The sequence below is a fragment of the Helianthus annuus genome, chromosome 14 (genome assembly GCF_002127325.2).
Source record: "Helianthus annuus cultivar XRQ/B chromosome 14, HanXRQr2.0-SUNRISE, whole genome shotgun sequence".
NCBI classification, from domain to species: domain Eukaryota; kingdom Viridiplantae; phylum Streptophyta; class Magnoliopsida; order Asterales; family Asteraceae; genus Helianthus; species Helianthus annuus.
Window position 1 is genome coordinate 164,952,937 of NC_035446.2, and position 13,835 is coordinate 164,966,771.

General features: G+C 37.0%; 2 protein-coding genes across 3 annotated transcripts; both read left to right on the forward strand.

Annotated features, from left to right (window-relative positions):
* The first annotated feature begins 3,159 nt into the window (after nt 1-3,159).
* Nucleotides 3,160-7,181, forward strand: LOC110886509. 2 transcript variants are annotated; one of them, XM_022134321.2, is made up of 5 exons: nt 3,160-3,291; nt 3,467-5,270; nt 5,350-5,551; nt 6,030-6,223; nt 6,952-7,181. In XM_022134321.2, exons 2-5 carry the CDS (start codon nt 3,491-3,493, stop codon nt 7,041-7,043), a joined length of 2,268 nt encoding a protein of 755 aa, XP_021990013.1. In that variant the 5' UTR covers nt 3,160-3,291; nt 3,467-3,490; the 3' UTR covers nt 7,044-7,181. The 2 variants fall into 2 exon arrangements, with proteins under 2 accessions (XP_021990013.1, XP_021990014.1); XM_022134322.2 differs by having other exon boundaries at nt 3,172-3,291; nt 3,507-5,270.
* Nucleotides 7,182-9,025: 1,844 nt separating this feature from the next.
* Nucleotides 9,026-11,524, forward strand: LOC110886508 (ribulose bisphosphate carboxylase/oxygenase activase, chloroplastic). The gene is made up of 7 exons (XM_022134318.2): nt 9,026-9,186; nt 9,392-9,705; nt 9,804-9,909; nt 10,131-10,216; nt 10,300-10,772; nt 10,893-11,174; nt 11,260-11,524. The coding sequence occupies exons 1-7, from the start codon at nt 9,139-9,141 to the stop codon at nt 11,274-11,276; spliced, it is 1,326 nt and encodes a 441-aa protein (XP_021990010.1). The 5' UTR covers nt 9,026-9,138; the 3' UTR covers nt 11,277-11,524.
* Nucleotides 11,525-13,835: the final 2,311 nt, after the last annotated feature.

Here is a 13,835-nt window from a genome sequence, read left to right on the forward strand (position 1 = left end):
CTTTTCGTCAGTTGGGAATTTTCGTTTCCGTCGAAATATATTATTTCATTTCATTATATTTTCATTTACATTTAGGGGTATCTTAGTATTTGCTCAGGTGTATCCCCTATAAATAAAACGATAAAAAAACGAAAACTACACCTCGTCAAGAAAGTTGAGGGGCGTCCCGGGCAACTCCTGACACCCATATAAGTCCGCCCCTGCACTAAACATAAACAAATTATAACATAATTACACAATATTTAAATCACATCAATCCTTCCAAAGAAGGGATTTGTGTTTAATTCTACTTTAACATCCATTGGTGTTAATCCTAGTTGGCATCCGTTAACACTTGTTAAACCGCTCCTGAAGGGTGTTAAGAGGCATTAAAAACTTCACATGTTAAGATGTTAACTAGGAGAGAGAGGGAGAGAATCAAGCATTGCAAAATTTGTACACACACAACATATATATATATATGTATGTATGTATGTATGTATTTTAATTAATTTTAAAGGGAGTTAATGAGGTTAAACCATTTCTTTGGTGTGTTATGAAGGTGAAAGAGGATCAAGTAGGTGATGTGGTGCCTACATGTAGTTAAAGGGCGTGAAAGTATACCCAATAGCCTTAGGGTATATTTGGCAAAAGTAGCTGGTGGGTGGTGGCTGAAAGCTGGTAGCTGGTGGGTGGTGGCTGAAAGCTGGTGGTTGTAACTTTTTAGATATATTTATGCGTTTGACAGAGTAGCTGGACCTTTTAATAAAATATATAAAATGACTAAAATGGACATAACTAAAAAGTTCATTATCTTTAGAGGTTAAAATAGTCATTTTTCTCTGAAACCTTGTATCTTCTTCTAAACGCTACTAGTAGGAGTGTTCAACCAAAAGCTTCAAACTCCAACCTAAAAGCTTCAAGCTATTTTAACCAAATAAGGCTTTTTATTGAGTAGGAGTTTTTTTCTTAAAAACTTAAAGCTAGAAACTCCTAAAACCTTCATTTCAAACATACCCTTAAACCACATACAATTAAGGGATTTTATATCCATCAACTTTTTATTCACACTAACTTCTTTGTTTGAGAATTTATATTCGTTCCGAGTTTTCTAAATACATCAACACGCTACAATTACAATACTATGAACAACTCGCTTTTGGAAAACGTTTTTCTGGATCGTCTCATAAAAGCTCAAATCATGAGACAAAACTTTTGTTGAAGAAAATATACCAATACTTTGATTAAACAGCGATAATATTAACTAAAACAATTTATCTTGATTTATTTTAATATCAATGCATATAATATAAAACTTCTCATATAACGTATCAAAACACATGATAACAATTGCATCATTTTGATAACCATTTTCGGTTCAAGTTATGCAACGATAATGTATCAATTGCCTATTTTGGTAGAGAGTTAACTTTCGTTTTCCTCCTTATGGTTTGGTTATTTTAACGGTTTTGCTCCAATAGTTTAAAAATAGCCATTTTCCTCCCTGATCTTTCGAGTTTGTCGCTAGTTTGCTCCCTGGCTCTAACTCAGTTAAAACGTTCAATTAAAAGTAGGGGTATTTCGGTAGTTTACTCCCTGACTCTAACTCAATTAAAACAATTAGTTAAAAGTCACGGTAGTCGTGGTCGGCAGGTGGTAGTTGCAGGCAGGGGCGGATCTACGAGGGAGGCAGGGGCTGTCTGGGACACCCCTCAACTTTTTTTGCGAGGGGATTTTTTTTTCTTTCCCCATTTTTTGTACCTTAGCAAATATTAGGATACACCTAAGCCTCAATAGACTTGAAAGAAGAAAGAAAATAAAGAGGTTTTAAAGTTTTCCGGCAGGTATCGAAGGTCCGGCGGCTGTGAAGGAGATGATGTATCACAGGTTTTGAAGACAAGATCCTTATTAAAAGTTTTTTTATGGGCTTGTAAAGAGTCGGCCCAACTATAGGTTATAAAAGTCAAAGCCTGATAGTTTATTATTGTTTTTATTTTCTAAGTTTTCTATAACTAGCTCAAAAGTTACTAAGTCACACACATCATTTGTCATCTTTCGCCACGCAATTTATGAAATAAGTACTTCTTTTCTTTTTATTTTTATTTTTAATTGTTATCTTGATAAACAATTAGGAATTGATAAGATGTAGGTAACACTTATTTGATTTTATATTATAAATAATTTATATATGTAAGATATCTGATTATGTATTTATAATTTTATATAAATGTTTCGTCAAATTTTGTGTTGTGTGATAGAACCCTTTTTTCAAAAAGTATTTTGAGAATCTTAAATTAAGTGTAGAGACTTAATCAAATCCATTGTAGAGACTTCATCACATCCTTCAATGAAAATAATAATAAAAGAAGTTGATATGAAGTTAAATTATCTAAAGATGAAATTGTCGGTGGCCCGGCACTGCGTAAAACAGTCAAATAACATACGAGAGAAGGTAAAACAGTTCTATTTATGCCCCCCCACTTTAATAGTTCTTTTTTCGCTACCGGAGAAGATGATAGATTTGCAAAATCGAATTAAATATGTGGCCTTCTTGTCTAACGGGGAAACCAGAAAAAATCGTTCATTTCGTTTAGTTATCGGATATTGATGGAAACGTTGGTTTATTATCGTGTTTTTTTTTTCATTTATATTGTATGAATGTACGGTTAAAAAAGTTAGGATACCCCTGAATTTTTCTTCTAGTTTCGCCACTGGTTGCAGGTGGTGGTGGATGGTTGTGGCCGGTAGAAAAAGTGGTTGGAAAGATGAGAAATTAGAAAAGAATTACTTATATACATGTAAATAAATAAGTTATAGGTTTATTTAGGTGAAAAGACTTACATGTCCTTGCTTTTAACTATAAAATTACCAAAATACCCTTCTGGTTAATAGATTTTTTGGATTGAGTTAGAGGTGGGGAGCTAAATGACGATAAGTTACAAAAATCAGAGAGAAAAATGACTAATTTTAAACCATTGGGATAAAACTGTTAAAATGACCAAATCACATGTACCAAAATGAAAGTCAACTATTTGGTAAATTAGCACTCTAAAAAATATTAAATACTTTCCGGTTCAAGTTATGCAACGCAACCCGAAAGACCCGGGTTCACTTCTTTTCTTCAAAATCAAAACCGTTCATTCGAGTTTGACCGCCTATCTGGACCTCAAACCGGGTTAAAACAAACCCGTTAAGAGAAATAAGTAACCGGTTTATCCGGTTCTCCATCGATTCATCATCCGACTATATATTAACCCTAACCTCCATAACTCGGTCTCGCCGGATTTTCAACGAAGAAATTAATAAAATCAAGTAAGTTTCTAACTTTCATTCTCTCTAATTCACGTTCATACAATCTTATTACAGTTAATCTTGCCTATGTTAGAAGATTAGATTAGAACATTGAATTTGATTCGTTAATTGTTGAAATTTATTATATTCACTAATAATAATGCTGTAAATTATTATTATTATTATAACAATACAGCTAAGCTAGTGTTTGAACGAACATATGGCTTCTGAATTAGAACCAGTGCCTGTAAATTCACAAAAACATGATCCAGCATGGAAGCATTGCCACATGTATAAAATTGGTGATAAGGTTCAACTCAAGTGTATCTATTGTGGGAAGATGTTTAAGGGTGGTGGGATTCACCGGATTAAAGAACATCTAGCGGGTCAAAAGGGTAACGCCTCGAGTTGTTTGAGAGTACAGCCGGATGTTCGGTTGTTGATGCAAGAGAGTTTGAATGGGGTTGTGGTGAAGAAGAGGAAGAAACAGAAGTTAGCTGAAGAAATCACGAATTTTAACTCGGGGGGTGAGGGTGATTCGTTTGCGAATGCCGATGTTTTGATGCTTCCTGTTCCGGAAAGTGTTGAACCGAGTTCGAGTTTGTTGGTGAATCAGGAAGAGGAGAGTGTTGTGAGTAATAAGCGAGGTGGAGGTAGGAGAAAGAAAGGGTTTAGAGTGAGAAAAGGGTCGAATGCGCTAGCTTTGGTTGACTCTGTATATGACGATTCGAAAAAGGTTAACCATCAAGTTAGTTTAGCAATCGGGCGGTTTTTGTTAGACGCTGGTGTACCGTTAGATGCTGTGAACTCTGTACATTTTCAACCTATGATTGATGCGATTGCTTCGCAAGGATCGTCGGGAGTTGTGGGACCGTCTTATCACGATCTTCGAAGCTGGATTTTGAAGAGTACGGTTCAAGAAGTGAGAACTGATGTTGATCAATGCATGGGGAGTTGGGGGAAAAGTGGTTGTTCTGTTCTAGCTGATGAATGTACATCGGAAAATGGTAAAACGTTTCTGAATTTTTCGGTGTATTGTCCTGAAGGGTTAATGTTTCTTAAATCTTTTGACGCAACCAACATTATGAACTCCACCGAAGCTTTATTCACCTTGTTTAAGGAAGTTGTTGAAGAAGTTGGAGTGAGAAACGTGTTACAAATTGTTACTAAAAACGAAGGGCGTTACGTAGAAGTCGGGAAACAAATAGCCGACAGTTTTCCGACCATTTTCTGGACTCCATGCGCAACGCATTGTGTAGATTTGATACTAGAGGATTTTAGAGAACTTGAATGGATAAGTACCATACTCGAACAAGCCAGATCGATATCAAGGTTTATTTACAACCACAGCTTTGTTTTGAATATGATGAGACGGTATACTTTCGGAGTCGACATTGTTGTCGTGGGTCCTACACGTGCTTCAACCGATTTCTGCACATTGAAACGGATGGTAAGTGTCAAACACAACCTTCAATCGATGGTAACCTCAGAGGAGTGGATGGAGTGTTCATACGTCAAGAAAGAAGAAGGATACACTACTTTGGATTACATAAGCAATCCGTCGTTTTGGTCCATGTGTACAGTAATCACCCATTTAACAGATCCTTTATTGAGACTTCTGAGAATTGTCGGTGAAAAAAAGAGACCGGCAATGGGGTATGTTTACGCAGGGGTATATCGAGCAAAGGAAGCAATTAAGAAAGAACTTGTTCAGAAGAAAGATTATATGGTTTATTGGAACATAATAGATCGTAGGTGGGAACAACTTAATCGGCATCCTCTTCACACTGCTGGTTTTTATCTTAATCCAAAGTTTTTCTATAGCACCGAAGGAGATATTCATCTTCAGATCCGATCATCAGTCTACGATTGCGTTGAAAGATTGGTTCCCGACACTACAATCCAAGATAAAATTGTTAAAGAGACAACGTTATACCGTGAAGCTGCCGGTGATTTCGGGAGGAAAATCGCTATACGTGGCAGAGATACCTTATTTCCTGGTAATCTAAACGTTAACTTGAATTTATCGTAATTTGTGTTTAGTCTATAATCAGACTCTTACTTATTGTTTGACCATAGCTGAGTGGTGGTCAACATACGGAGGGGCTTGTCCAAACTTGGTTCGTTTAGCGATCCGTATTCTCAGTCAAACCTGCAGTTTGGTTGGATGTAAAACAAACAAGATTCATTTCCAACAAATTCACGAAACAAAGAATTACGTAGAACACCAGAGACTCAGTGACATTGTATTTGTTCAATACAACATGAGATTAAAGCAAATGTAAGTCTTAAATGTTTCTCATTAGAGTTAAATGTCATTTTAGTCCCTGTGGTTTGGGTCATTTTGCCAATTTAGTCCAAAGGTTTCATTTTTCACTTGTGGGTCCAAAAAGGTTTCACCGTTGCCATTTTAATCCACTGGTTTAACTTCATCCATTTTTTCTGTTAACGAAAAGGCCAATTCGGTCATTTTATATGGCCGAATTGCCCTTCTAGTTAACAGAATTACATATAAAATGACTGAATTGGCTTTCTCGTTAACAAAAAAAAATGGATGAAGTTAACCCAGTGGACTAAAATGGCAACGGTGAAACCTTTATGGACCCACAGGTGAAAAATGAACCTTTGGACTAAACTGGCAAAATGACCCAAACCACAGGGACTAAAATGGCATTTCACTCTTCTCATTATTTCGTTCATTTTGTTAAGTAGATTCTTTTCATAAAGGTAAAGGATTTGATATACAAATGATTATGTAGGTTCTATAATAAAGAGCAGGAAACCCCTGACCCCATTTCATATGACAACATCAATTTTGCTGAAGCGTGGGTAACCGAAAAGGAGATTCACGCAGATGAGATTGGTAGATCTGATTGGATGACGGTTGATCCACCGTTAGGCAATGTCATGATTTTAGGACCCGAAGTTGATGATATCGAAACCCTTGGTGAAGGTAGTTCTCACTTTCATTTAAGTTTTTACTACTTAGGAGAAAAGTGTAAAAGTAGTCAAATATTTGCCATGTAAAAAAGAGTAAACTATACGGATAGTCCCTGTGGTTTATCACAATTTTGGATTTGGTCCCTAGCTTTCCAAAAGTACACGGATGGTCCCTGTGGTTTGCACTTTGTAACGCATTTAACTTTTGTCAAAAGTACATGGAGGGTCCCTGTGGTTTGCACCTTGTAACGCATTTAGTCTCTTAACTTTTGTCAAAAGTACATGGATGGTCCCTGTGATTTGCACTTTGTAACGCATTTAGTTAACTTTTGTCAAAGGTACATGGATGGTCCCTGTGATTTGCACTTTGTAATGCATTTAGTCCCCAACTTTTCTCAAAAGTACATGGATGGTCGCTATGGTAGTGTGGTTTGCACTTTGTAACGCATTTAGTCTCCAACTTGGACCTCCTAAAACCTTTAGGTTTGTTGGCTGGGGACTAAATGCGTTACAAAGTGCAAACCACAGGGACCATCCATGTACTTTTGGAAAGCTAGGGACCAAATCCAAAATTTTGGAAAACCATAGAGACTATCCGTGTACTTTACTAAAAAGAACAACATTGGAGTCTCTACTTGCCAGATTTTGTGTAGTGACTGCTGATAGTTCATGCGCTCTTGATTTGATTATAGAAAAAAACGTAAATTTCACGAGGCTTTATCTAGAGTCTTTAACGTGCAGGGTTTGATGATCATGAGATATTTGATAGGTTGAAAGACATTGGAGACGAAATCGTCGAAAATGATGTACAAGAAGTAGGTAAGCTTTGTTAGTTTTCGTTTCTTTCATTCTTAGTTTCAGACATCATATTGTGTCGAGATTCGAAGATACGGATGATCTATTTTACCATCCTGTAAAATGTTGTTCTAATGTCATATTTATGCGTTAATTAAAAGAATAATTTCCTCACATGTTCCATGAAAGTGTAGTTGGAAGATCGATAGCTATATCTTTTATGATGTTGAATCGTAATCTACCCAAGCTTGATAATTGGATGTATTGCCATTGTTGATAATGTTTATGAGTCCAAGATATCGATTTGGTTGAGCTCCGAAGAGCTCTTTGATCGGACAGATGATAAAAGCCAGTCCATGACCACGTAAACCTTTTAAAAAGAGGTAGAACAGGAGAGAGTAGAGGTGTTCATAAACCCGTTGAAACTGATTAAACCGAAGTAAATCAGCCGGTTCACCCGGATTGGGATCCATATGGTTTGTCCCAGGCCACGGATTGAAAAATCGTGTTTAAGTTTAAAGGTTCGGCCAACGGTTTATGTCTTTAACATTTTTGCCAGTTTTGAATATTTGTGTAGCATTAATGAACCCTGCGATTAATTTTTTTTATTTAAACCAATGATTTTAAAAGAACTTGCTCAAACAACAAAAGTGAACCGGTTTTGGACGGTTTGGTCTATCTGGCCGACCTAGTCAACCCCACTGGTTTGGTTTGTCGTTTTCTAAAACTGTAGGTACGTTCTCGCCCTAAAATTTTGTCACAACTGGCTGAGCTGGACAATGTACACCCCTGTAAAGGGGTTTTAGTAGCGGGTTCTTGAAACTAATCAGACATTGAATATGGAACAAAGCTGAGTTAGATGTCAACCCCTTGACCGTGTAGATACCCCTGTGAGGGAGCAAGGTATCCGCTCTATTCACTCCCGCATTTACACGATATTGCTTTCTCTCTCTCTCTAGAGAACCAAAATACCAAATGTATATGATGCGGCCTAGTAATTTCATGTTTTAAAATAATCTACTCCTATATTTATACCATTGTTCACTACGGGATTCGAACCTTAGTCCTCATGGGGAGGGACACCTTGATACTGCTAGGTCAAAAACCCTTTGGTCCCGACAATTACGTAATAGGGAATTTGTTGGACCCAAGTGTAAACCATCATCAACTATCTTGGCATAAATGTATAGAGTTGCACAACTCAGGTTTTTTCCCCAAACCCATTCAGGTTTGAACCAGTGTCGGTTTGCGTCAACAAAAGTCAAATATGGTTTTTGTTGGAACCACGTTGGAGAAAGTCAAAGGACCAGGTTTAAGTGCTTTAAAGGCGACTTTTGACCAGGTTGGAATTGACCTTCAAGCATAGTGCTATAACCCGATTACAACCCTACGGTTTGGGTCGGTTTGCAACCGGTTCTTGCCAAACTAGTTTCGATACCTGTTCCGGGTTACCTTACGAGCAAATAATTACGAAAATGGCACCGCGTTTTTTTTTTTTTTTTTTTTTTTTCATGTCTTTCGTATGTTTTGTACGATAAGGCTGTTTGTATGTGAACTTAACTCTATTATCAAAACCAAAGGTGTATTTTAGAATATGCGACAATGTATGTATTAACATAAACTTTGAAGATTCATGAAAAACAATTCAATTTTAATTTTAAACAATAACTATATAAGATGTAAAGTTAATAAACAAAATGTTGTTAGATCCTAAATGATACTAGGAACCCCATTTATATTAAAAATTTAAAATGAACAACATTATACCAATAAGTTGCTAAGTCATTTGTGACCAAGAATACTTATTTGTTCAAGAAATTATGTAACCAATAAGTGCATAAAATAAAACTAGTTTAGCATAGAAACACTTTACCCAAAATGACAAATAAAGATCGTGTGGTAACAGAAAGCCTAACCTCAAAAAGCCACTCTTCACAGCCAAGTCTAGCCATCAACTCAACAACCACTATTTATCTGCCACGTGGCATTTCATTCAATCTTCGTTATGTGGCCGTTAACCTTAACAATTCTGGTACACTCGTTACCACTATAAGTCCCTAAACCATCCTCTTAACTCATCCTCACTTCCACTGCTCACTCTTCTCAACCCCCTCCCACATTTACCGGCGATCAATGGCGACCGCTGTCTCAACCTTCGGAGCCACCGTCAACCGCACCCCGGTACTCCTTTCATCCGTCACTTTTCTTTATTATTATCATCATTTTTTACACCTAAATACCACATAACGTGCACTTTTTTTTATTATTGATAACTTTTTACACCTAAATATCGATTGCGCTTTATTTATTGTCAACATTTAAGTTAATTGTTTTATTCATGAATATATGTACTAATAACTATATGAATATGGCATTGTTATGACAGTTGAGCAGTGGGGTTGCTGCAGTCCCAAACTCAAGCTTCTTGGGTAGCAACTTGAAGAAGATAGTGAACTCTAGACTCGTCAACAACAACAAGTTTTCGCCTTCCAAGATCTTGGCAGCTGAGAAAGAGATCGAGGAAACCCAACAGACCGATAAAGACAGATGGAGAGGACTTGCGTACGATATGTCCGATGATCAACAAGACATCACCAGAGGAAAGGGTATGGTTGATTCCCTCTTCCAGGCTCCACAAGATGTTGGAACTCACTTTGCCGTCATGAGTTCCTATGAGTACATCAGCACCGGTCTTAAGACGTAAGTTTATTATAATCAAATCCCTTTAACTAGATTAGTTATCTTTAGAATTGATTATTTTTTTATATTTGAAATTAATTAAGTGTATGCATGTTCAGATACAATTTGGACAACAACATGGGTGGATTCTACATCGCTCCCGCTTTCATGGACAAGCTTGTTGTTCACATCACCAAGAACTTCATGACTTTGCCCAACATCAAGGTCGGTTTCTAATTCTTGTTGTCGATTAAAACTCAAGAATATTGTTTAACAAATGTACCCATAGCAAAAGCTATTGGGTAGGGTCAGGGGAGGGTAACACGAGGATAAACTTACTGACGGCTCAAAAGCAGAGCTGAATCTCAGTGGATCGTGACAGCAATTCAACAAAATTATTTTTGTTGATAAATTCTCTAACAATTTTAACATTTTACTATCTTCAGGTGCCTCTTATTTTGGGAGTATGGGGAGGCAAAGGTCAAGGAAAATCTTTCCAATGTGAACTTGTGTTTGCTAAGATGGGAATCACGTAAGTCTTATTTCAATAACCTTTGACTTTTTAGGTCAAACATGTTTATAGCATCATGTTGACTTATGGATGTCTTATTCCAGACCTATCATGATGAGCGCCGGAGAATTGGAAAGTGGAAACGCTGGAGAGCCCGCAAAGCTCATCAGACAACGGTACCGTGAAGCAGCCGATATCATCAAGAAGGGGAAAATGTGCTGCCTCTTCATCAACGATCTTGATGCTGGTGCAGGTAGAATGGGTGGAACAACACAATACACAGTCAACAACCAGATGGTCAACGCTACCCTCATGAACATTGCTGATAACCCCACCAATGTCCAACTCCCTGGAATGTACAACAAGGAGGAGAACCCACGTGTCCCAATTATCGTCACTGGTAACGATTTTTCGACGCTGTATGCTCCTCTCATCCGTGACGGACGTATGGAAAAGTTCTACTGGGCTCCCACTAGAGAGGACCGTATTGGTGTGTGTATCGGTATTTTCCGTACTGACAATGTGGCCGACGAAGACATTGTCAAGCTAGTAGATACTTTCCCAGGACAATCCATCGGTAATATTTCCCTTCGGTATTAAGTAAATTATACGTCATACTGAAATGATTACGATGACACTAAAATCACCAACAAACTGACGGAACATTTGTTACAATGTGTTTGGTGGTTTTAATTAGATTTCTTTGGCGCGTTGAGGGCTAGAGTGTACGATGACGAAGTGAGGAAGTGGATCGGAGAAGTTGGTGTTGAAACCATTGGAAAGAAGCTTGTGAACTCAAGGGAGGGACCCCCGACATTCGAGCAACCAAAGATGACAATAGAGAAGCTCCTAGAGTATGGATTTATGCTTGTTCAGGAACAAGAGAACGTGAAGAGAGTCCAATTGGCCGAAACCTATCTGGACTCCGCGGCTCTTGGAGACGCTAACAAGGATGCCATGGAAACCGGCAAATTTTTTGGTTAGCCCACAAACTTACTCTTAATTACCTCAAATGTTTGATCAAACATAATATAAGAATATAACTAACTTGTAAATATATGCAGCGGACAAAAAGGAATAGAAAATGCAGATGTCTGGAACACTTGATATGATGATGGAAGCTGCATCTATATATCTTAGGCTTTTTAAGGTTTTTCATTAAGAATGTCAAATATTGTGTTTTTTTCCATGGATTTTTATTGTCATTTTGTAAATTTTGTTTGTTGGTAGAAAAAGTGAATTTGGTTTCACCTTTTATTTTCTTCATTCATGTGGGCTCTCAAATGTAATCACATTTAGTAAGGTGTTCTTCAGTTTCTTCGGTTTCGATTTAATGCATCTTTACACCATTGCCAAACCTTGTCCCATTCTTAACACAATGCACACATACCATGAATAAACACAACATAATCTCATCTATAGTGAAGCTATTGATAGGGTCTGGGAAGGGTAGGATGTAAGCAAGCCTTACCTCTATCCCAGGGGATAGCGAAGCTGCTTCCAGTGAGACCACCAGCTCCAAAACCATACCATGAATAAACACCGATAAGTTAAACTACGTAATATTACCATAATACTTATTAAACCCCATCATCATCGTCAACGGCGTATCCTTCAAATTCTCATACTCACTTAATAAACATCCCTTCAAAACAGAATTGGTGTAGCTAATCGAGTCCAATATGCAACTAAATAAACACCCCTTTTAGAATGCAAGGATTACCCCGTTTTGCCTATCAAACCCTTGAGTGCGATTGCTACTCGCATTATCAACAATAATAGACATAAATGTATGCAAATCGCACTAACAAACGGATCCCTATAGCTCGTCTAATATCATTTTCTTAATGGCTAGAAATAGATTAAAAGTTATCTATATAATGTTTGGTTAGACACATAATTAGTTGAAAAGATATTAATGTATCAACTCTCAAAGAAACACTGAGAGTTTAGCTTTAAAATAGCTTTTTCATCGGTAAGAAACTAAGAATCCCTTGTTAGTTGTTGGTGCACATCGTGATAAAACTTTAATGTGTCTATTTATGTTACAACTTGCATTTGTTGGTGAAAACAAAATAGTCCAATACTCCAGTAGAGGCCCAAATAGAAGGGTTTCGTTCATAGCTCAAAGCCCATTAGGCTGACGTAGTTTGTACTAGTGGTGCACAAATCGGGTTTTCTGAATACCTGGTTCCGGGTATGGAACCGGGTTCAAGTACGACCGGGTTCTACAAAATCGGGTATTGACAATACCCTAGCCGGGTCCGGGTTTTATATAAAAAATGTATACCCTATATACCCGGGTTCGGGCAGGGTTCGGGTCGGGTTTTCTAATACCCGGGTATTATAATACCCTATTTTCGGGTTCGGGTAGGGTCGGGTATGGATCGGGTTGGGTTCGGGTATGCCTTGGGTATTCATTTTTTTGGATAAATCACAGAAATATAAAATGCAAAACCTTTTTATTTCATAAAACATAGAAATACATGACACCTAAATAATCATTGAACCAGATCGAATAAGATGATGAACATAGATAGTTTCGAATAACTTGATCGTCTTCGTTTATTGTTCGTCATCAAAGACCCCTTTTATAGGGTATAGAGATAATGTAAACCAAACAAATGATCATAATACACTTTCTAACGGCTATATAGCCGTTACCAAGGTACAAAACTCGAAAAAACACAAAAAAATGAAAAAACCTGAACAGGGTATTGGAAAACTCGGACCGGGTATTGAAAAAACCCGGTTCCGGGTTCGGGTTGAAACCGGGTACTCGTAAAACCCGGGTTGAAAACAGATATAAAAAAACCCGGTTCCGGGTTCGGGTTTTATAACATAAATGCATACCCAACCCCTACCCTATGGGTAGGGTCGGGTTCGGGTTCGGGTATAAAAAACCCGGGTTTTATAATACCCGGTTCCGAGTTTTATTTTCGGGTCCGGGTCCGGGTTCGGGTTTTTTGTGCACCACTAGTTTGTACTTCGTAAGACACTAACATAACACCTAGTGCACATACCGGGTCGGTTCTGGGTTACAAACCGGTTTCAGTTTCAAAACCGGTTTTTTCAACCTCTACTAAAACCTAGTTTTTATCGATTATAATGGTTTTGGCTATTTTGTTTTAGTTTTACAATGGTAATAAACTCATATTTATATATTTTAAAGTCACTCAACTTTTATTATGTGTTTGAAGTTTAAAAAAAGTAACCTAGATAGAATTATATACGAATCCAAATTACTAGTTGTTAGTTTTTTTTTTTTTTTTTTCAAATTAACTTGAAGTATGAGGAAAGTATGAAGGAAAAGATCACAAAATAGTAACTAGGTTACATAATTGTTCAAACTAAGTCAAGTTAGAAAAGAAATAATCATTAAATAATAACCAAAATTCATGTATGTTTCATTTAGGTCACTTAATTTTTTTAATATTCATTAAAGAATTCACAAGATTGAAACATCTAATGAAAGTTAAATGACTTAAAATAAAAATAACAAAATTGATAGACTTGTATTATTTAACACTTATAGAGTGAATTTGTCCTTTCTTTTATCTGACACTATACATTGTGTAATTAAGTTATTTTTAAGGTGTTTTACGAATCAAATATATTATACTGCAGAAAAAAGAAGGGG

Excerpts from the sequence above, each read along its gene's own strand:
- LOC110886508 (XM_022134318.2), top strand. The coding sequence starts at position 9,139 with ATGGCGACCGCTGTCTCAACCTTCGGAGCCACCGTCAACCGCACCCCG. Across the intron at positions 9,187-9,391 it reads CCACCGTCAACCGCACCCCG|TTGAGCAGTGGGGTTGCTGC; the intron begins GTACTCCTTTCA and ends TTGTTATGACAG. Across the intron at positions 10,773-10,892 it reads TTTCCCAGGACAATCCATCG|ATTTCTTTGGCGCGTTGAGG; the intron begins GTAATATTTCCC and ends GGTTTTAATTAG.
- LOC110886509 (XM_022134321.2), top strand. The coding sequence starts at position 3,491 with ATGGCTTCTGAATTAGAACCAGTGCCTGTAAATTCACAAAAACATGAT. Across the intron at positions 5,271-5,349 it reads CAGAGATACCTTATTTCCTG|CTGAGTGGTGGTCAACATAC; the intron begins GTAATCTAAACG and ends GTTTGACCATAG. Across the intron at positions 6,224-6,951 it reads TATCGAAACCCTTGGTGAAG|GGTTTGATGATCATGAGATA; the intron begins GTAGTTCTCACT and ends TTTAACGTGCAG.